The sequence below is a fragment of the Drosophila melanogaster genome, chromosome 2R (assembly GCF_000001215.4).
Source record: "Drosophila melanogaster chromosome 2R".
Classification (NCBI taxonomy): domain Eukaryota; kingdom Metazoa; phylum Arthropoda; class Insecta; order Diptera; family Drosophilidae; genus Drosophila; species Drosophila melanogaster.
The window spans coordinates 19,351,966-19,374,132 of record NT_033778.4 but is presented as its reverse complement, the minus strand read 5'-3'; the positions used below and the strand labels follow the sequence as shown (position 1 = coordinate 19,374,132).

Here is a 22,167-nt window from a genome sequence, read left to right as displayed (position 1 = left end):
GAGTAAATATAAACAAATTTGGCAACGAAAGCAAACGATTTTTTTGCCGACTAAGGGGGAATTCGTCTCAAGTGTCGTTTGTCTGGCAAATCCTTATCTCTCCAATGCACTGTCACTTTTCGCAACTCCAAATTGGGTTCGAGGAATCCGTAAAATCTCAGGCATCTGCTACTAATACCCACTAAACGCCTGCACTTAATCTCGATTGCTGGCAATTACGAATGTAATCGCTATCCGCATACGGATGAAACAGGCATACACCCCACCTGCCCCCCTTTAGTCAGTTGTACCTGTCAAATTAAGTGATTAGGTGTCCGCCACTGATAACTCGATACTTGTGATAAGCCCGTAGGCTCTTGAGCTCTGAGCACTGAAATCCGCAAGCAAATCCCGCTCGTATAAAATTGCCAGTGGCATTGTCCGGCGTTTTAGTTTGCCTCCGTTCGGCAAGCGGTTCCATTACGGTGGTACGGTTACCAGAGGATTCCGTATTTATAACTAATCACAAATCTGTAATCAGGCCATAAGCAACGGTAGTTACAAGTGAGTCGAAGAGAACAAACGAAAGGACACGTGGTGACCTCAATCTACGAACAGAGAAAGGGGTGGTTCCCAGAAGAATTCAATATTCTCAAGAGTGATCAATAGCAGGAAAATTCCCATTCTTGGTGACCCCTTATTTTTGACCAAAGAAAGTTATAGTACGGTAGAACGCTCACCATGGATTTCGATTTCGCTGGCGGGAGTTTGGATTGTTTTCATCAAACATCAGGCGACAAACGCGAGTGCGAGCGAACCGAAAAGAAAGAGAGTAGCCCCTGGTGACCCCAATCTCCTGTCGTCGAAAGAGAGGACCGTGCCAGAGAGTTCTGTCGCCAAGTGAGCAGCGCAGTGCAGCAGCCGCAGCCGCAGACGAACGCCAACCGTCGAAGGGGACAGTCGTACTCCCCGCCACCAATCAGCTGATCCTCAGCGGCCAAGAAGCGAGCGCTTTTCCAATCGGACTCGCTTTCATCTCGCCCACTAGTTTCAGTTTATTTTCGGTCATACATATGTGCTAATAAGACGCCGCGAGTGCCAACTAATTGTGACGGCAATTCTACAGTGCAAGTGATCGAAAGATTCTTGCAGCGGGCCAAAAGGTAACAACAACAGTTGCCAGGCTTCTTTGCAGTGGAGACCAGCATTTTTGCCTCTCCATCTTCTGTGGCCTTTCTTTCAACAAACAACCGCAAGTGCAGCCGCAACTTCCTTTCTTCAGCAGGTTATTGACTCAAGCCCTTGCAGCGTGTCGCGCGTTCTATGTGTGTTTACGAGTATGTTTGAATGCCGTCTGCATCTGCATTTGTAAATGTATCTGTATCCGCATTTGTATCCATATCTGTGCTGTTGATTGTTTTCGTCCCAACTTCTTTTATTTTTTATTTTTCCAATGCGTCTGCCTGAGTTTAGTCCAAACAAATGCGGTTCTTGTCGCGAGTTGTTGTTGATTCTTTACTGTGGTTTTGGATTGTAAGTGGAAGTTTGAGTGACTAAAAGAAAAAGTTAGTTCGTCTCTCAGAAGATCACTTTCTTACTAAGAACAACCTTTCGTTTCTATCTTTAATCTCAAATTGTGATTATATATTGCAAGACTGCCACTAAGTTTGTAAAATAAGTAATATTACCTAAGGTCTGTAGGTATTAACTAGGTATCCAATAGTCCGGAGAACTCTTATTTGTTTGTTGCTTTAGCCGGCTTTTCGTTCCCGCTGTTGTGTTGTCACAGTTGATTGCCGACGCCTCTGCAACGCAGGTTTTGTTTTGGATTCTCCACTTCTTTCAATTTCCCCCATTCAAATTGTCTTTAAATAGTTCTACATTCCACCTCACCCCACATTTTTTTTTTTTTTGAATATTAAGTGGGTGTGGCTGCCGCATAGAGAGTTTCCTCTGTTTGTTGTTGTGGCAAGTGATTAGTTCAATCGATAAGCGTTTCGAAGGGGTGAAGTACGCGAGCAGATTACTTTTGCGCATCCCATTTGGTTTTTTACTTGCCTCACTTTTAATCGCCGAGAAGTTGCCTTCGCGCTCTTCTTCTTGCCGCCGGCGCGGGTCACCTAGAAGTCAGTGGAAAATGGGTCGATGTTGCACTGTAATCCCAATGGCATTTTGCATTCAGTTGCGGAATACCGAGTAAATAAAAAACATTTCGCTTAATTGCCTCAGTAGCCAGTCGTTTTTCTAGACCCACCCCCCAACCAACCAACCCAGTGGTTCTATTCGTTTTTAGGCCACACTCGCCGTCAGTTTTTATTTTAGTGGACATTCATCTCGGAAAATGCGATACTTGAAAAGTTTAGTGGGCCATTTCAAATGATGATCGCACATTTGTCATCTTTTGTGTATAAGTATAAGGAATATACTTCACAAGACTAAAGTAAAGAAGATTCGAATTTGTATTGATGAAAAATTTATAAAAATCACCTCTTTTTATTCAACAACCATAGTGTATTTTCACTGCGGCACAGTCAAACAAATAGAAATTTGTTATTAAATATTTCCCACACAAAAACTCAGCCGCATCACATGTGTGAATATTAAACGATATAATATATGTATGTAGTATAGCCCCAGTTGGCTATAAATAAGCATGAAATACCGCTCGAAAAATTACAAAATGTGTCTCGGATTTGCTCAGAATGCCTATGCTTTATTCGCCCAAATTGTTAGATTCCCAAAATGCCGAATATAAATATGGACTCATTGTTTATTTGTTTGAAGCTGCATTATTTCAATGTCGTTGGCTAATTTGCGCCCGTCGATACTTTTCAGTTAAATAGCGATCTTTTATTTCATTTATTTTTGTTTTTGTGCGCCAAATGGTGAACACATGTTTTCCGGTCCGAAATTTGGTACGGATTGTATCTATGCGCAATAGAAAAGATAGAAAGTAAGAGTATCTGCTCCACGCCAACATTTTTTTTTTAATATAAATTACAAAAGCTTTTGATCACTTTCGATTCTGTAGCCTACTTCATTTCCTGCCCACTTGACACTTCGAATAGCCGATAAGTATTATCTATGGCAGATGCTTTGACTAATCACTGCCTTGATTCGATAATGTGGAGTATTCACGAGACAAGAACCTCATTCATGTTTCGAGGTTTGTGCTCTTGTGCTATCAACATAAATATTTCCTGATTGATTTCAATGGAATATTGAACGGGTGGAGTCCGTTCCTCTGCTGACAGCTTAAAGTTGATCGCACTGGCTTATCACGACCCCTAATTATTTAATCGATGCTCAATGCTCAAGTGGCTGTATTAACTTAACCCTTTCCCCATCGCCAGAGAAATTGTACCGATTAGCCGTGGTGACGCGACGCATATCTGCAGAGCTTTATCAGTCGAATGCGTCACAATTGAAATTCAACAATTGAACTTAATTAGTGGGATGGTTACTGACTCCGAACACTCTTAATATTTATTTCGGTGACCAATGAAGTGAATATGTTTATCTCCCCTTTTTAGGCCACAATGAAATCAAAGTACGAAAACATGAAGATCATCTACAATCGCAGCAAGATCGGCTGGTACTGGGCTCCGTTGTTCGTATCATGCTGGTTTCTGCTCTTCTATCTGGTGGTAATACCCAGCTTCCATCGCATGCCGCAGCTAAAGACGCTCGAGGATGAGCGCCAGCAGCCGGGTCAGTTCATCGGGGAGCGGGCGGAGAACACCCTTCTGAGGCTTTCCAAGATTGGACCCAAGGTCGTGGGCAGTGCGGCCAACGAACAGGTGGCTGTTCAGTTTCTTCTCAGCGAGATAGGTGACATCATCGACGATGCTCGAACGGATCTCTACGATATCGAGAAGGATGTTCAGGTTGCCTCCGGTAACTATCTTCTCTGGTCCATGGTCAATGTCTATCAGAGCATTCAGAATGTGGTGGTCAAGCTATCGCCGAAGAATGCAACCAGTGAAGCTGCTCTTTTGATCAATTCCCACTTCGATTCGGTGCCGGGAAGCTCGGGTGCCGGAGACGCCGGAATGATGTGCGTGATTATGTTGGAAGTTCTCCGGGTTATCACGAAATACGAGACCCCACTAACCTACTCGGTTGTATTCCTCTTCAACGGAGCCGAGGAGAATCCACTGCAGGGCAGCCATGCATTCATCACCCAACATCCTTGGGCCCAAAACATTAGGTATGTGTAGTCCTTAAATACAATTTACGATATTAACTAAACAAACTATATTATTTTTTAGAGCGGTCATTAATTTGGACTCGGCTGGCAGTGGAGGACGAGAAATTCTATTTCAATCCGGACCCGATCATCCTTGGCTCATGAAGGTAAATTTCCCATTAGTTTTTACATTTTGGAATTTAGTTAATCTTGTTCATATCTTTTAAGTACTATGGCAAAAACATAGTTCATCCGTTTGCCTCCACTATCGGTGAGGAATTGTTCCAAAATGGCTTTGTTCCCTCAGAGACCGATTATCGCGTGTTCCGTGACTACGGCCATATACCCGGTAATATAAAGTGAAGTACAAAAATGCGCCTAATCATTAAGACTTTCGGTTTGGCAGGTCTCGATATGGCACAGACTTTGAATGGCTATGTATACCATACCAAATATGATCGCTTTAATCTCATCCCGCGGCGAACTTACCAATTGACTGGTGAAAATATTTTGGCTCTGGTCAAGGCCCTGGCCAACGCAGAAGAACTGGAGAATCCATCGGTGGGTTCTTCGAAAAATTTGTGTAAAAAAAGTATAGTTTTTAATAAGAAATCTACCAACTTTAGAAATACGCCGAGGGACACATGATATTCTTCGACATGATGGGCTGGTTCTTTGTCTATTATCCGGAGACCACGGGCATTATCATCAACATTACCGTGTGTGTCCTGGTCTGCGTCACCATCGTATTGTACATCTGGATGATGTCCAGCAGTACGGGCATGTTCCGACGACGAATCTGGGCAAAGTTTGGCATTCTGGCCGCTCTCCAGTTGGCTGGAGTTGCTCTGGGCATTGGTCTGGTCATATCGATAGCCCTGTTCCTGGACGCGGTGAATCTACCGATGTCCTGGTTTTCGCAAAACTGGATGCTCTTCGGCTTGTACTTCTGCCCCATGATTTTTGGTATGGGCATTGTGCCAGCTATTTACTTTAGTCGCACTAAAGAGGTGAGTTTGAGATATTGTTAATGTAACTTAATAAATATCATAATTTAACTAAATCCTTTTCAGCATGGTTTACCCCTGGGCTATGGCATTCAACTATTGATGCATTCGCATTGCCTGATCTTGACCATTATCACCGCCATAATGGTGAGCTATAGTATTCGTTCCGCCTTTGTCATAATGCTCTGCATCGGCTTCTACACTCTGTCCGTGCTGATCAATTTGGTAACTAAGGCACACAAAACAAGTAAGACCGATCCCCTTTATAATTAATTAATTAATTAATAAATAATTATTAATTATCTTTCAGATTTCCTGTGGCTCATACCGCACTGCATTTGCCAGGTGCTGCCATTCATGTTCTATACTTACTGCTGCTATGCCTTCTATGTGGTTTTTGTGCCCATGCAGGGACGCGAGTGTAATACAAATCCGGAGATTCTAATGGGTTTCTTTACGGCGCTAATGGTTCTACTATTTGCACCCTTTCTGGTGCCCTTGTTCTGTCTGTTCCGCAAGTCCAAGACAATTATCTCAATGTTTGGCATCTGCACGATAGTGTTTATCATATTTGCCGCAACACCGATTGCCTTTCCTTACGCCGAGAAGACGGCGCCCCAAAGATTCTTCGCTGTGGTATGTCCTTTATTTTTTTAGATTTTTACTTTATAGTTCCTAAGTATTTTATTCTCTTACAGCACACAGCAAGAACCTTCCACAATGGCGATCCAGCGAGCACAGTGAGTCATAAGGACTCGGGATACTTTGTCCTTCCGGTCGATCGACGTCCTCACACCGTGGATGATATTCTCTTTGAAAACACAAACTTTACAAAGTCAGAACGTATTGATTGTGACTCGGAGCTCATGTGCGGATTTCCCATTTACAGCTCACGCTGGTTAAATGCAGTGTAAGTTGTAAAAACATCAATCAACTTACCTTTACTCATCGTTTTATTTGTTTTCAGTGATAACAGCTATTTTGTTCCTGGTCCCGAGCCAAATAGGGAATATATTCCCACTCTGACTATTTTGGAAAAATCGAGTAATTCAGATACAAATATTAGGTTTGATCTTGAGATCTCAGGACCGGATCACACGAGCATATTCATTCTGCCCTTAAACGATAGCAAATTGGTGGATTGGTCCTTCATTAGGGATCCGCTGGATGGAAATGTAAAGCCACCATACTACGTGTACTGGTCATATGCATTAGATCCCAAACCCTTGCAGTTTTCACTGGAATTCGAGGTAATAATATTAATTAAATATTATACTTTAGAGGGGTAGTTAACTCACTACTTATTTCCAGCACGAAGATCCAAATTGGTCGGGAGGCACTTTCAAAATAGCCCTAATGGGTCATCGAATACACGATGACATGTATATTACGGAGGATTTCCGTGAGTTCCTGGCCACGTTTCCGCCGTGGGCGCATGTTAGCTCCTGGCTGGGATCCTACAATAGTTGGCAGCTTTAAGTGTAGACTCAAAGTTCCTTCACGAACTCAACTCAATCCCATTTTTGCCATGACACCTCAGCTACTCTTAATTCTGGTACTGTTGATGGAGTGTACCAATTTTACCTAATCCAACGAACAAAGTGTCGATAAGCATGGCACGTCCTAAATTGTATTAGTATTTACGATTAGAACACTGTAGTTACTACTTTGTAATTTTATTAAAATATACTATAAATTATTTATTAAGATACGCCAACTTTGGAGTCTATATTCTCATCGCCGCCTAAACAATCCAGCTCTCGAGGGCCGAGAACCAATCGGTGGTATATGTCCAATCGGGGAAGGTTGCGAGGAATTCCTTGTATTCCTCGGTGTAGTACTCTGGATGGTATTGGAAGTGCTCGGATACGACCAGCTTCATGTAGGGTCCGTCTGTGTTGCCCTCCTCGTGCTCGAGCTCCACCCAAAAGTTGAGCGGCTCCTCGGTTTGGGAGTATATGGCATAGATCAGATAGGGAGGTGTGTGCTTCTCCACCAAAGGTGTATGATCGAAGGACCAATCTGTCACCTTGACATTGTCAAGCGGATCTATGTACATCATAACGCGATCGCTGGCCCTCAGGTTGTACTCATATCGTACCTTGTTGCCATCCAGAGATTGTTTAGACAGCTGGGTAAGGTTTATGTTCATTGGAATCACAGGTGGCGAGCTGTAGATCCAACGAGCAGAGTCTCTGTGATGCAAGCAGAAAAAAGTTTAGATACCAACTAAGGTCAGGTTACGGTCTCTAACATACTTCCATTCTATCCAGCGACCACTATACAATGGAAGTCCACAGTACGGTTCTGCGGCACAGGTGGCTGCCGTCCAGCTTTCCGGCTCGGCGTTCTTGAAAGTTGTGTCATCCAATTCATGGAGTCGTGTATCCACAGGTTGAATATAATAACCCGAGTCCTGCTTACTTGTACCATCCAAATTGTGGAATGTTCGTTGTGTGTGCTGAAGGATAAATTAAGGGATAAGCTATACAAATATATGGTTAAATATATTTAAGAACCTACCAGCACATAGTAACGCTGAGGAGCCAATTGCTTCACAAATGGAAAACCGGCGGATGTGCAGGCCAAGATGATGAAAATAATTGTGATCACACCAAACGATGAGAATATAATCTTGGGCTTTCGGAACTTGTGCATAATGGGAATCTGCAAGCATATGCTTAGAAAATCTTGAAACAAAAATTGATTGATTGTATCAACTTACAACAAAACCAGCATAGTTTATTGCGGTTGCAATGATAAAGACAGATATCATTATATCGGGACTACTTTCGGGTCCATCGCGACCCTCCATGGGAACAAAGGTGACAAGGGTCGCATAGCAGATGTATGTGTAAAAGAAGAAGGGCAGCACTTGGAACAACAGGTGAACTGTGACGAAGTAGCTCTCTAAATTGAAAGAATAAATGCTTTAAATATCATACAAATATTCTCAAGATAAATACTCACTCTTCAGGGTGAGTTTCAGTACTATTTGCACCAGAACGGAAATCGCGTAGAAGAAGATGCCCACCATGGGGAAGTAGCTGGAGCGAATGCCCATGATGGTCATGATGATACAGAGCAGCGCAAGAAGGATGCACTGGGCGTGCATGAAGCAGGCGATGGTCTGATCCAACTTCATGTTCGTTTTCCTCTTCGTGAATCCGATATAAGTGGCCGGAAGTATGCCAAAGGCGAAGAACAAGGTGCAGAAGTACAGCCCAAAGGCCATCCATTTTCCGTAGTACCAGGATTCGGCTAGACCCACACCTTGCATAAAAACGGCCACCAAGAGAGTTAAGCCGCAGGCCACGAACAGAGTTCCCGCTTGAACCAGGAAGATGATGGCGAATCTCAAAACCACCGCTTTCGGAGCATCTGCACCATTGTCCAATGTCATGATGTACACCGAGGTGCCAATGCAAATAAAGGCCGCCACAGAAACCACCACATTGATGGCTATGCTCACCGATTCCGTATAGGTCATCATGAACCAGCCTAAGAAATCATAGTACACGGTGTGTCCCTTCTCATACGCAGTGGTGTTATCCAATTCTGGAGCATTGGCCAGAGCCCAAATCAGGGGCAATACGTTCTCGCCGGTCGACTGGTATGTACCATATTCGACGTTTTTAAAGTTATCAAACTCGGTGTGGTACACATATCCATTCATCACACTGGCCATATCCAGGCCAGGAACTCCTCCGTAATCGCGGAAGATGCGGAAGTCGGTGTCCGAGGGAATAAAGTTATGCTGGAACAGCTCTTCGGCTAAGGTCTGAGCATATGGATGCGGCACACTTGCTTGATAATATTTGGCCAACCACGGGTGATTGGGTCCCGTTTGGAAGAGCACCTCACGGCCACCAGCTCCGGTCGAATCCAGGTTTACCAAGGCTCTGACATTGGTGGAAAGGAAATGAATGATTTCGATTTTTAACTTTTGCACGGTACACCACTTACTTGCAATTCTTGGACCATTTGTGTTGTGTGATAAATCCGTGGGAACCCAGCATACAAGCCTCCTCGGCTCCATTAAATAGGAAAACCACGGGATGGGTTAGCGTTCTTTCGGAGCGTGAGATTACGCGCAGGGTTTCCAGCATAACAACCACCATGACGCCATCATCTCCAGCAGCCGGCGTTTGGACCTCCGAATCGTAGTGGGAGTTGACCAGCAGATAGTTCTCGTTGTCTGAACTCTTCTGCGATATTTTCACTACCACATTAGAGAGATTTGTGTAGGAAATGGTCATGCCCCACAAATGGAAGGCACCCGAAGAGTACTGCGTGTCCACTTCAATGTCATAGAGATCCAATCGGGCTTCGTCCTTGATCTTCTGGATCTCTCGCAGCAGGAAATTGATCGTATGCACTTCGTTGTTGATGGAGCCACTCATCTTATTGCCGATCGCCGAGTACTCGGCCAACTGGCGCATCGCCCGCTCGCCGATAAACTTATCCGGATGCAGTGCCTCCTCACTCTGGTACAGCATCTTTGGGTAGCTGTAAAAACTGGGCAGTACGGCGGCATAGAACAGAGCAAAGGCGGCAGCCGCGTAAATGGGTGCTCCGAACCAAGGCCATTTCTTATCCCTGGACTTGCCGCCATCCTTCTCCTCTGTAATGTCAACGGTTGAGAAAGACATCTGGAATATGAAATCCGAAAGTTATAGGTCGTAAGAAATAGAGGTTCCACACAAAAAACTTTTTAAGGGAAATCTATGCAAACCAAATTGTAAGAAAACGTTGCATACTTTTTGGCCCCAAATAAAAACGATATTCGCTTTTACGATATAGGGATCGGGAATAATTTACAATTATCTCATGCTATATGAGTGGTTGCCAAATCGAAGTCTCCATCGATTGGAAGCCATAAAAGTTTTGAAATTATCATAAATTGCTCCAATTGGAGAGTGTAGAAAGGTCGTAAAGAAATTAGTACCCTACAAAGCAATTAGGTTTATGGTCTCCAAAATTTAAAATACCAAAAAACAGCAAACGATAACCAGACCGGGTCCTATTTTATGGCCGATATAAACTTTCTTATCGCCTATGGATACTCGTTTGAGAGCGCAGGAAACTAGGCTCTTTTGTTCGGCATATTATATCACTTCGTAACGAATCCATTGATTTTTGCAAGCCTATCACATTTTCAAAAGCAATTCTTAGATTTTAAAGGAACACAATCACTTTGGTGAAATATGGCAAGGCATATAGGCACTAACCTTCAGATCACACGCGACTCGTACCGGAATCACCAACTATGAAATACAACCGTACCAGGGCCCAGCCGTTGGGCAACTAAGAAGCTCCAGGCTGGTTCCCAAGAATTAAGTAGGGCCCAGCTCCGGTGCGTTAGATTTCTTATCGCGTCCATGGCAGCGATAATAATTAAATATTATGATTATAATCGTCGATTTCGGCGCATAAAACGATTACATCCAGCGATAGGCGATACCAGAAGCATTTTCTCTTTATAACTTTTTTATGGAACCGTTGTTAACGCGATTAGGACTCACGTTCGGCGGAGATCTTTCGGTGGGGTCCAAAATCTAAAAAAATCTACATAAAACGTACATAAAATAATTTAGATTTGCTTGCTCTCTTTAATTTGGGGAAGTACGGACCGTGTTATCGAATCACATAAATTAACAACGTGTAAGTTAGATAAGAACACAAATTAAATAGAATTATACATTTAATAGTAGTTCAACACATTTTCTTGTACAATTTAGGTAACATTAATAACTAAGTAATAATTAAAGACAATGCAACAAGTGGCATTAAAATTCATGAATTAAATGACTTGGTGGTAAACCACCCCACAGACCCAAAATAAATTTAAACCATTTTTTTGGTGCTGTATATTAGATTTTTGGCTCAGATAAGAATACCTGTCTGGCACTGGTTGTTTCTTATTGCCTTAGGTTTTTTTTTTATAGCGGGACTAAATACTAATAAATATGTCTAAGCTGGACGTACTATAGGACAGCTCATGATTTACTACTGTGAACATTACAGGCTAAACGAAAATTTTGGTCACACGTTTATTAAATTTGTGTTTACCTCAATGATAATCATTCGGAAATGTTCAACTATTCATGCTGATAAGCATTCGGACATATTAAATTATCAAATCCTAATCTGGCAATCTAAAATCAGTCTGCATCACACTTTCCGTGAATGGACATTATGAAAAATACTCTATTTTTTTGGGGGCGATGTGCGATTTCGCCATTTATATTTTTGCGTGGGACACAAGTTGGCTAAACTCTGGACCATAAATTCTAAATCTATGGCCGATTATTTCCCGACGAGGCCATAAAATTCGAGTTAATACCAATTTTGGACATTCATTTTACGGACACCGAAAGTACATACACTCTTCTTGGTAGAACAGTCCTCATTTCTACATTCATATCATGTAGAAAATACATTCTACGTTTAGGAATTATGTAACTTTCAATTGGCGATATACAATCGCAACACTTTGATATCGGCCGCATAGCTTAGGGGATTAGTTATTATTAATTATTGATAAATGAACAGCCCAATATAACTGACGCTTATCAATGATTATGGTTTTTCATATCTCAAGAACAAAGTTCTTACGATATTTATTTTACGAAGGTACAAAAATGTATACATTAGATAGCTTCTCTAGAAGATCCGGCTCTCGAATGAAGCTGGCCAGGGTGTGGCATCCACATAATGGGGGAAACTGTCGAGGAACTTCTTAAAGTCAGGCGTTATTAGTTCCTTGTGATGGTTCCAATGGCCTCCGAGCCCAAGTTCCAGAGTAGAAGAGTTCCAATTTCCGTTGGGTTTCTGGTCGATGTGGAAAATATATGTATAGACAAATTACTTTTGCGAGTTTTCCATAACCTACCTCTAGTTCTAGCCAGAATTTAAGTGGATCTCCATTGACACCCCACGAGAAGTAGATGAAGTAAGGTGGCTCAAAGCTCAGACGTAAGGGTGCCTGTAGTTGTTGAGATATTAACATTGAATTCAGACTTATGTGACTTTAATAATTACCTGATGGAAGGACCAGTCCATCATCTTTGCTCCGTTCAAGGGCTGTATAAAGAGGGCCATGTGATTGGGTCCACTTAGCTGCATTTCATAGCGAATTTTGGTGGGCGACACTGTATTCTTGGAGAGCAATAAAACGGTTGGCACATTCTCGCCAAGAACAGGTTCCGATGCGGGTATCCATAAACTGTTCTTTCTATAAGGACTCAAATGTATTAGTTTACTAATTCATACTAACTTTTTGAGTTGGAAACTAACCTGGTCTTGTGCCAACGCTGATTATATAGGGGCAATCCGCAATTAATTTCCTTATCGCAATCGGATCCAATTCTTTGGGCCAGTGTCATGTTGATAACAGCATCTTAAAAGGCCAAAAAAAATTCCATGAATTAACCTTTCAATATAATTAGTCCACCTTACTTTTCACGGTGTAAGTGCGTCTGTCCTGGGGCATAATGAAGTAACCAGATTCCTGACGGCGCACTTTGTTTTGAGCGTCGTGGAAGGTACGCTTGGTGTGCTAAAAAAAGGAAATCCTTTTTACTTATCAATACAATATAACTTTGTAGTTTCTTACCAGGACAGCGAAACGCTGGACATTCGTTTCTGGGCGATAGGGGAATCCAATTGGTGTCATTGCAATAATGAAGCACAATAACGTGATGCCCATCAGGCCGCAGATGATGGTCTTCGATTTGTTGAACAACTGCAGAACAGGGATAATGAAACCGCAGCAGAGGAAGCCCACAGCGACACTGAAAACAGCCACCGCCAAATCCGGATTAAGGTTCTCTCCAAAACGACCAAACATTGGAATGAACGTGGTGAAGAATCCGTGCGAGAAATATGCAAAGAATACAAATGGTGGCACAGTGCAAACAATGTGCGGAATGACCCATGCGACATCTATTGGGAATAAAAAGACATATTAAAAATCAAACTAAGCATACTCTTATAAATACAACTCACCTTTGGTGTGCAGTTTGGTGGCAATATTAATGATCAAGCCCACTGTATAGAACAAGCAACTGAGCATCAAAACAAAAACAGAGCGAATTCCACAGATGGTGAAGATCAGGGTGAGAACAGATAAAAGTAGGCAGTGGCAGTGCAGCAAAAGCTGAACCCGCTGACCAATGGGAAGCTTATCCTGAAAAAAGATTTAGCTTTAGTCAACCAATAAATCATACCAAACTATACATACACGCTTGGTCCAGTGGAAGTACAAGGCAGGCACTATGGCCAAACCGAAGAAGAAAGTGGTGAAGTAGAGACCCAGGATGAGCCAGGAGTTCGAGAACCACGACAGAGGCAAATGCACCGCATCCATGAACAGACCGAGCAAAACTGGCAGGATGGCTCCCACAACAACAGATAGAATCTGTACGAGGAGTGTGTGCCCCACCTTCTTGAGGATCTTTTCGAGCTTTATGCCCGAGTTGACCGACATCAGCTTAAAAGCGTAGCCACAAATCCCGATGGATACCAAGGAGACGATGACGTTCAAGATAACGCCTTCGGTTTCGGTGTAGAAAACCAGAAACCAACCCATAACATCGAAATAGATGGTGTGACCTTTGGCGTATTTCTGAAAAAAGAAAAAGGCAATTAGTAATTTATCATTAAGATCTGTATCAGCCATGTTACCGCTGAATTCTCAATCTCCGGAGAGTTTGCAATCTGTCGGACCAAAGCAAGCAGATTATCGCCAGTATGCTGGAAACTACCCCTGGGAAAGATCTCTGCCTTGTCGTGTCGCGTGTGGTAGACAAATCCGTTGTAGGTGTAGGCCATATCCAAGCCGGGAACCGATCCATGGTCACGGAAAATGCGGAAGTCCGTGTCAGAGGGAATGAAATTGTGCTGGAACAGCTCCTCGCCCATTGTAGAAGCATACGGGTGCTTGATGGCACGTCGGTAGTTCTTCATTAGCCAGGGATGATTGGGTCCCGATTGGAAGAGGATCTCTCGACCGCCATTTCCGCAGGAATCGAGATTGATAAGGGCTCTGTAAAGGATAAATGAAAGTATAAGATAAATTCGACAAAATTTAAAGCACTCATTTGACCTACTTGCAATATTTGGCCCACTTGTGCTGGGTGATGAAGGCATGCGAGGCCTGAAGGGGATTTTCCTCGGCACCATTGAACAGGAATACCACAGGGTTCTTTAGTGGCTTATCGGACTTGGCCAGCACACGGAGTACCTCCATCATAGTGGCCACCATGGAACCATCATCACCAGCACCAGGTCCCGCCGGCACGGAATCATAGTGACTGTTTACCAGAAGATAAGTAGTGCTGTTCGTGTTCTTGGGACTGATCTTAACGACAATATTCTGAATGCTCTGGTACATATTGACCATGGACCAGTGAACATAGCTACCGGATGCCACCTGAACATCCACTTCAATATCGTTGGCAGTGCCGGATCGAATTTTTTGCATCTTCTGGGAGAGCATCTTCAAAGCGGCCATCTCATTCTGTCGACTGCCCACCACTCGGGGTCCCAGGCTCACTAGCTCCCGTAGATTTTTCTCTGCGCGCTCGGCGATGAACTGGTCGGGATGCGTTTCCTCATCCTGAATGGTCAGTGGGCGGGGAAGGCGGTGGCAGGCGGGTATCGAGATGGTCACATAGAGCAGCAGCCAGAATCCAAAGAAGGCGGGTGCCCAGAACCACTTAATCTTGTTTCCCTGGACGAATGCTCGCTCACAGCCATTGGGCTGAGCCTGAAATGAAGCGGATAAAGATTAATTCAATTAAATTCAAACAACTTAATATGCCTGCAATGTCAGTATTGGCTTTAGGTCACTTATCTTATACGGGACTTCCGAAAACTAGGCATGTACATACATATTGTATATCTTTTAATCTTGCCAATGCCCCCTAAAGATATCTAATTTTCGGCACGGTTTTATTCACACCGAATGGATATTACCCAAAACTTCGTAGTTAGATACACCTACGTCTGGCCGCAGACATGAGTCAATTTCGAAATTGGAATCGACTATAGGTATCAAGTCGAAAGTTAGATTTAATCCATCAACGGTTATCTTATCGCTGGTCAGCCCGCCAGTTGCAAAACCTGTTGCCACCGAAAATCGAATTGGTCACAGGTGGATAGTATAACTTCTTGTGTTGGGAACTGCTCCACTAAACTAAGGCCAGACAGATAGATAAACCGAGGGTGCAACTAGGGCGAAATGGTGCGCTGCTATCTCAAGGGTATCCACTGTTCGTTAGTTATCGGCTTTTCCCTGATAAGTACATGCCGCCAAAAAAAAGTCGATTCCCTTGGAACTCAACCATGGGTAATGCTCATGTTGCTGTTTGGCTGTTTGGATCGGCGGTGATTAGCACATACCACACCCAATTGAAGAGCAATCTAATCAAGGACCCAAAGTGGGTGCTTACCTCATACTGCTGGGAACCGCGGGGTCGTAGCAATGGATCCACATTCGTAGGATCGTTGGTCGGCGTAATGACGCGACGCCGTACATTCTTCTCACTGCCACTCATGTTTCCGGATAACGATGCCCGGTATTTTGGTCAAGATCTCCCAATGAACCGATCGCGTCGGCGTCCAACGCTCTACTGAACGTTCCACTGCATTGATTATCCTAACGTACCGGTCTCAAATTCCCTCACAGAGACAAATAACTTTTTTATTCTCTCGCCCACGATACAATGTTTCTTATCTATCGGTTCGTCGTACGAACCGTATACAATAGTTCGAAATATGTTTATGGCTACTCAGGGTACAGGGGGTTGTGGGGGGCTGGATTTTCATTAACAGTGGACTGCGAGAAATGCCTACATAACTTCCGCTTGGATTCATAATTCATAATTCTGAATTTGACCAAGTCGATATATATCAATTAATTAGAGCAGCAGCATTATGAGTGCAAGCCCACATCTTATCTTTTTTTACACATTGAAAAAATAGGTATATCAATCTGTATTTATCATAGTAATAATGGCTGAATGGTTTTTTACTTGCAACGATTTTATGAATTCACTGACATCTGCATTATATTTTTCTAAGTGCACTTTGCATTCTAAATCTGCATCCGTACCTTCGATCTTTTCTCCTCCGTTTCGCTGCTCATTCCGAGGCGCTCTTCTTCTTCCCGTATCTATATTGTAGCGAAACCGGCCTTGTTGTTTTTGCCGCTCCGAGTTTTAGCCGCCGAATGGTGGGATCAAAGTTTCCGAAGCGCGGTTTTAATACCGCTCGAGCGCAAAGCGCTGCGGCACTAACTGAATTATTCAAAATAATGGTCAGCGTTTTGTTGACAGTTCTTAGTTGCTAATATTTACACTTTTCACACAGCGCATTATTTTCGTATTTACTTGGGCAAATGTGTGTGTGTGTGGTAAACAAAATAATTGTGTGCGACATTCGATAAAGATAGCAATCGTTTCGATTGTCTATCGCACCCAAGCGGTTCTTATCTGATTCGTAATTGCATACTTTCGGGCGGCAATTTGGAAACAATTTCACACTGGCCAGCAAAACGACCGAACAGCCGAACAAAAAGATAGGGCACAACTAAAAGCGGTAAATTTGCTCATTTACAGTTATGCGCCCTCATGCCTGTCTCTCTCTCTTTCTGGCCTGCATGTGCATTAGAAAACGATGACGTGAAAAGCACAGGCACACACACGCATGCAGCGGGAGCATCCCGTTTGGAATTGAGGACAACGTGGAAAACATGTGCCATAAAACGGGAAATGCAATAAAGGCGGGGGAGGTGCAGGAAGGGGCACTTAGGCGCAGTGTCATTCAACCTAAATAAGGAATGCCCGAGTGGGTGTAACCTATGTGTGTTTGTGTGTGTGTGCCAATTGCTCTCGCGAATTCATTCACTCACTAATACACTGACTCCCGCACTCACTTCTTCATTGATGCCTTGTGGCACTGAAATTCGTAAACAAAGCGTTCACCGGAACACGGACCGAAAGGATAATCGATAGAATGAACGCCCAGGAACAAGTGTATGGGAATTCCGTGAGAGTTTCACAATCAGAGCTACGAAAACACTGACCAGCTAGTTTTGGCCGTCTTTTGTGGCTAGTTTTAGTCGAACGGAAAGCGAGAGAACGCAGAAAGTACGCATGCGTGTGAGAGCAATTGCCGGTTTGGGGACACAACCAAAACAAAGCGAAATATGTGTCAGCTGCTTCTTCGCCCGCCTTTTCGACACAAATTCGCGCGTCCTCGTGCTTTGCGTACCCACCATCACCACCCATTCAACGCCTATCTTCCTAGCACGTTCATTTTGGTGGTGCCGCTCCACCCACTCTCTCTCTTCCTCTCTCTCTCTCTCTCTATCCCACTTTCTCCATCGTTCAGTTGAGCCGCTTGTCCCGCTGTTACTAAAGTCTCAGTCGCGTTTCAACGCTCGAAGCTTTTGGTCGTGCTCGCTGCCTAGGAACAAATTTAAGCAGAACGAAAAAAAAAAATAAATTAGGACTCAAAGTGGGATCCCTAACGGTACTAAAAATGTGCTTGGAGTAAAGAAAGGGGCCGCGTATCTATGTGCGCGCGTGTGTGTATGTGTGCGTCTATCTCTCTGCCTGTTCCGTTTGCCTAGCTAAAAATAAAATTATATAATTTTTAATAAAAAAAAAGAATAACAGAAAGGAAAGCACCCAGCGAATGCAAATCGTATGCGGAGCGAGCGGAAGAAACCGTACTGAATTTGTGAGTAACAGCCGCGGGATTGTTGGGGCAAAAAACACGTGAAATGCTTGCCTGCTTTACGGAGGCGAGTCATTTGCATTCAAATACTTGACTTTCATCATGTCTGCGAAAATATTGGATTAAAAAGCGTGGACCGTTCATGCAAATTGTTGTGATTTAATTCTAATTCACCCAAAAGTCAGATACAATCAAGTGACACAATAACGAAATTCCGTACTAAATTCCAGAGTTGAGTTAGGGTGCAAAACTTTAACTGTCTGCCCCATATTTATTGCAAATCAATTAAAAGTTGTAATCAAAAGTTTACGAAATCCAACTTTGGTGAAGCGAAATTTGTTAGTTTGCAACTTTTAAATTGGCTTCCACATGATAGTTTCTATTTATTGATTCCTATTAAATGTCCTAATAGGATTTGGCGCTCCTAAAATGAAAACCTTAATTTGCGGGGATTACAGGTCGTTGACCATAGCGATTATCATTAGCCTGCCGTTAAAATCCCCAACCCCAGTGAAAAAATGTCCTTTATGCGACAATAACTCACACCACAAGCCAGCCAAGTTTTTCCTTATTTTTTTCCGTTTACTTTTGTGGGTCATAATAAAATTTTTGGACAATGACACAATAGCGGCAAATCAGTGGCAGGATATGGAGAGAACAAAGCGCACGCAAGGAAGTGGAACATGAGAGGAATAATAAAGGAAAACAAAGGACGAAAAACAAAACAAAAACTGGTAAAAACCAGAAAAGTTTTCCAGTTAAAGTTCTAAGTAGTTGGCTCAAGGAGAGTTTTTCCTTAAAAAAAAAAAAAAACGGAAACAATTTCCAGATTTGGGTTGACCTTTTTTGTTTTTTAGTTAAGATTGCCTCGGTTTTCAATTTAGCCTTTTCATTTTCATTGGCACCTATCGAAACAATTTTGTTATAATTAGGATCTGCTTAGCTTTCATTTGAATAGTATTCCAAAAACTTTTCATGCGATCTAAAAAACGGAATGCCGACAATTGTTAACAAGCGTGGAAAATGTCAAGGGAAAAGTTCAAGTCCTTCGGGGGCGGTACTCCTGGGAAAGTTTTCCATCTGCTGCTGTTTTTGGGAGACAAAGGACCGGATTTCATCGAATTTCAGTCCTTGCTAATAGCGAATCGAAGCTGAGGCTCATGGGATGAACGCGCTGTGCGGCTGCGGATAATGGATAATGGGGGAGTAGGTCTATTTTGTCCCCACACAACTTGGTTTTGGCTCCCTGCTTATCCCCATGTACACTTGACTGGGCCTGCTGACGATGCTTTTATTCTATTACACTAAAAATCAAAGGAGATCTGCTATTTGTTATCAGAAAACTTTACTATTTTCAAGTGATTTTGTCGCTGTATACGCTTTTGTTTTTAACTTAACATATTCCTTTAGTATATAATATATGCATTTTGGTAGAATATTCTTTCAGTGTTCCTTTGCTTCGTCCGCCTTTCCCCGTTTCTCGGAGTGCGTGTGTTACGCTTTTTAATGAAGTCATTTGAAGCGTTCGCTGATTCGTTTGTGATTTATGAGCAGACGAAGCAGACACAGGATGAGACTCCCCTTTTTTCACCCCCTCACACACACACACACACACACACTCACAAACAGGTGACAAGCATCAATCAGTCGGATGTTGTTTTTGTGTCTGGATGGGCATGTGCATGTGTGTGTGAGTCTAGTTCACTTGTCACGATAATTGCTTCAAAATTTCTGGCCCAGAAGCTAACTGGATTAGGCTAATTGGCTGCCAGATGTTTTGGCTTTGGAAATTCACCTGGTCTTAAACACAGAGGAGTCGTTTTGAATAACGTTAATTAAGGCGGAGGATTGCTGATTGCAAATTAAGCAAGTAAATACAAATCAAAAGCGAATGTGGTGTTCGCCCTTTTGTTCACGTGATTTCACTGCATTACAAACAGTGGCTTTCCAATTGAAAATCGCTGTTTTACCTGCAGATTTCACTCATTAATTAATTACATTGATATAATTGCGCATACGCCGTGTAATCCCCAGATTAAAACTTACCCATTTTCCTTTGCTGAAGGATTTTTTAATCCCCAAATTAAGTGCTTGTTGTAAGAGCAGTGCCCTTGTTCTCATATATATTTCAAGTTGGCGAGTCAATAACCTAATCATACTTCGCTTGCATATATATACCACAACGTTTGGACTATTTCATGCTTGATTAAGCCAGCAAGCAAGCACAAATACTTATAGCTCAATGTCTAAAGTTGTATTCTGCCAACGGCTTTGGCAAATGGAAATGGCTTCTGAGCAGGAGTGGAATCCGCCTCATCCTTCTCAAATATCGCAAGGCATTGACTTATTCGTGCTGCTGGATTGCAGTGCAGCTTTCCACCCGGCCAATGACTTTTGTGCTTGGCCAGCAAAAGAGCAATGCATTTCAAGGGGACTGACTCCGTGCACAAAAGCAATTGTGATTCGTGGCAGTAGCAGCGCGACTGCATTTGAAACAAATTTTTAGATAGCTTGACAAAGAACTCAGACATTCAAAGATAACCAGGACTTCGCAATCATTTCTAAAGGTGTCTAAAAGCATTCAAAAATGTAATGAATACCTTGAACTTTCGCTTTAAACATTCTATGTTGAATACTTTTGAGCACTAATACAAGTGAGTTAAGTGAAGAATAATGCAACACTTAAAGTAATTAATTTTACATCTTTTTTTTAGTCTATTTTATATCGTGTGAAAGAGTATATCTAGCAGCTATTGTGAATCATTAAAATATATTTCTTGTGTATGTTCTTTGGTCAAGCCATGAAGGGGAATCTTATTAAGGACCACCGAAAGCAACCACAAAGAGACACTGCTTGGTCTTTGAGTACTATGTTCTGGACAGGATAATCGAATCTGTTGTCCAGGTAACCTTTTGGACGATTGAGTGGATGGCCGTGGCGAAAAAGGTTAAGTCAGTCTGGCTTGCGAGCATTTAATGATGTTTGGCAACCACTTTGATGGACAGCTTTATTCAAGCGGTTTAGTTCATTTTTCCGGCTCATATTGTTTTCTTCGGATATACGATGTAATACCGAAATATATGAGAAAATTTCTGCTCAATTCTGTGCAGAATTTATTCACATTTATTCACACAGAGCCGCTTTAATGAAGAGCCTTGAAGAGCGAATCGTATCCCTTTTTGAATATTTTTTTTTCCCCCGTATCGATTGTTTGAGTATGTGGGCATTGGCGATGAGCTGACTATATCTGCTGCTGATGTGTTGGCCTAATCATTCGACTGGAAATCGTACAAACAAAGGCACGCCTTTACGAATGTTTTTGATGTTGAGTGAGTGGGACTTTGACTTGTGGCGGTATGGGCGTCCAGGGGATACATCCAGAAGACCGTTGTTATCGGCTCATCAATTGTGTCCTGGCCGTTATCCCTTGAGCTTTGTGACCCTCTCGTCGAGCAAATAAAGTTACTTCGCCATCGCACAAAAGTTGGCCTACATCTAGTTAATTAAGTAGCTATTACAGAGCCAACAGGCCACATGAAAGCTACATTCCAAACTATATTAAATACCACAGCTCACACACTTTTTTGTTGCCTTATTTCAAAATGTATAAGCTAGCCAAAATGATGTTTTAAGCCCCTATTATTTTAATTCAGCGCATTGTCAATTGAACAGAAAAACGATAAACCAATCAGAAAATAATTTAAGTCATTTTCGGTTAATGGAAATTGATCATCTGAAGTTCTTTAACAAATAATGCAATTATATTCGATTGCACGGTTGATAAGTGATTAATCTTTTTTCGATCGGGAATTTATTTATTTCAATTTTAGCATTTCAATTTTTTCCCTGAAAAAGCACCTGCGATGCGCCTGTAATATCGAGTCGATGAAGCGACTCTTTATATTATTGTTTCTCTGCATTGTAAATTAGTTATATCGCCGCTGGCATAATCTATATATATGTATATATGTTAGCGCACGGAAGCACACATCAATCAAAATCGAACGGATATAATCAATCCTATTGAAGCGGGAAAAATCTGTGAAAATGCGAAATTTTATTACTGGTATATGTGCTCATGATGATTATGATTATTGTTATGGTGATTTACCTGTCTGCGCTGCCAGCGGCCACAGTGCGTATGAGTGATGATGTGTGAACGTTGGAAACCAATTACGTAGTGAATGTACACACACATGCCCAATATCACTGAAGTAGCAATAATAGTACAAAGACATTCCCGC

General features: G+C 42.5%; 4 protein-coding genes across 7 annotated transcripts in view; 2 read left to right on the top strand and 2 right to left on the bottom strand.

Annotated features, from left to right (window-relative positions):
* The first annotated feature begins 430 nt into the window (after nt 1-430).
* On the top strand, nt 431-6,885 carry CG9416 (uncharacterized protein). Of its 2 annotated transcripts, none has more exons than NM_001274159.1 (11): nt 431-543; nt 3,513-4,189; nt 4,251-4,335; nt 4,397-4,517; nt 4,575-4,729; nt 4,795-5,178; nt 5,242-5,422; nt 5,486-5,811; nt 5,874-6,085; nt 6,143-6,425; nt 6,487-6,885. In NM_001274159.1, the coding sequence occupies exons 2-11, from the start codon at nt 3,519-3,521 to the stop codon at nt 6,652-6,654; spliced, it is 2,586 nt and encodes an 861-aa protein (NP_001261088.1). In that variant the 5' UTR covers nt 431-543; nt 3,513-3,518; the 3' UTR covers nt 6,655-6,885. The 2 variants fall into 2 exon arrangements, with proteins under 2 accessions (NP_001261088.1, NP_611415.2); NM_137571.2 differs by lacking the exon at nt 431-543 and adding an exon at nt 890-1,142.
* On the bottom strand, nt 6,839-10,492 carry CG10051 (uncharacterized protein). Its single transcript, NM_137570.2, has 7 exons — nt 10,407-10,492; nt 9,142-9,827; nt 8,146-9,077; nt 7,901-8,085; nt 7,699-7,842; nt 7,434-7,636; nt 6,839-7,370 (listed from the first exon to the last, which is right to left on the bottom strand). Exons 2-7 carry the CDS (start codon nt 9,825-9,827, stop codon nt 6,920-6,922), a joined length of 2,601 nt encoding a protein of 866 aa, NP_611414.1. The 5' UTR covers nt 10,407-10,492; the 3' UTR covers nt 6,839-6,919.
* Nucleotides 10,493-11,008: 516 nt separating this feature from the next.
* Nucleotides 11,009-16,601, bottom strand: CG11961 (uncharacterized protein). Of its 3 annotated transcripts, none has more exons than NM_001259489.2 (11): nt 15,633-15,817; nt 14,289-14,947; nt 13,864-14,224; nt 13,421-13,804; nt 13,186-13,366; nt 12,794-13,122; nt 12,637-12,736; nt 12,475-12,577; nt 12,220-12,412; nt 12,071-12,163; nt 11,009-12,009 (listed from the first exon to the last, which is right to left on the bottom strand). In NM_001259489.2, the coding sequence occupies exons 1-11, from the start codon at nt 15,735-15,737 to the stop codon at nt 11,842-11,844; spliced, it is 2,676 nt and encodes an 891-aa protein (NP_001246418.1). In that variant the 5' UTR covers nt 15,738-15,817; the 3' UTR covers nt 11,009-11,841. The 3 variants fall into 3 exon arrangements, with proteins under 3 accessions (NP_001246418.1, NP_611413.2, NP_725876.1); NM_137569.4 differs by lacking the exon at nt 15,633-15,817 and adding an exon at nt 16,295-16,601 and having other exon boundaries at nt 11,760-12,009; NM_166342.2 differs by having other exon boundaries at nt 11,760-12,009.
* A 1,006-nt stretch (nt 16,602-17,607) lies between these two features.
* The window catches only part of Rgk1 (Rad, Gem/Kir family member 1), a 45,378-nt gene continuing 40,818 nt past the window's right edge, over nt 17,608-22,167 (top strand). Inside the window, exon 1 of the mRNA NM_166341.3 lies at nt 17,608-17,925. The gene's annotated coding sequence lies outside the window, so the exon portion shown is untranslated. The remainder of the gene's footprint in view (nt 17,926-22,167) is intronic.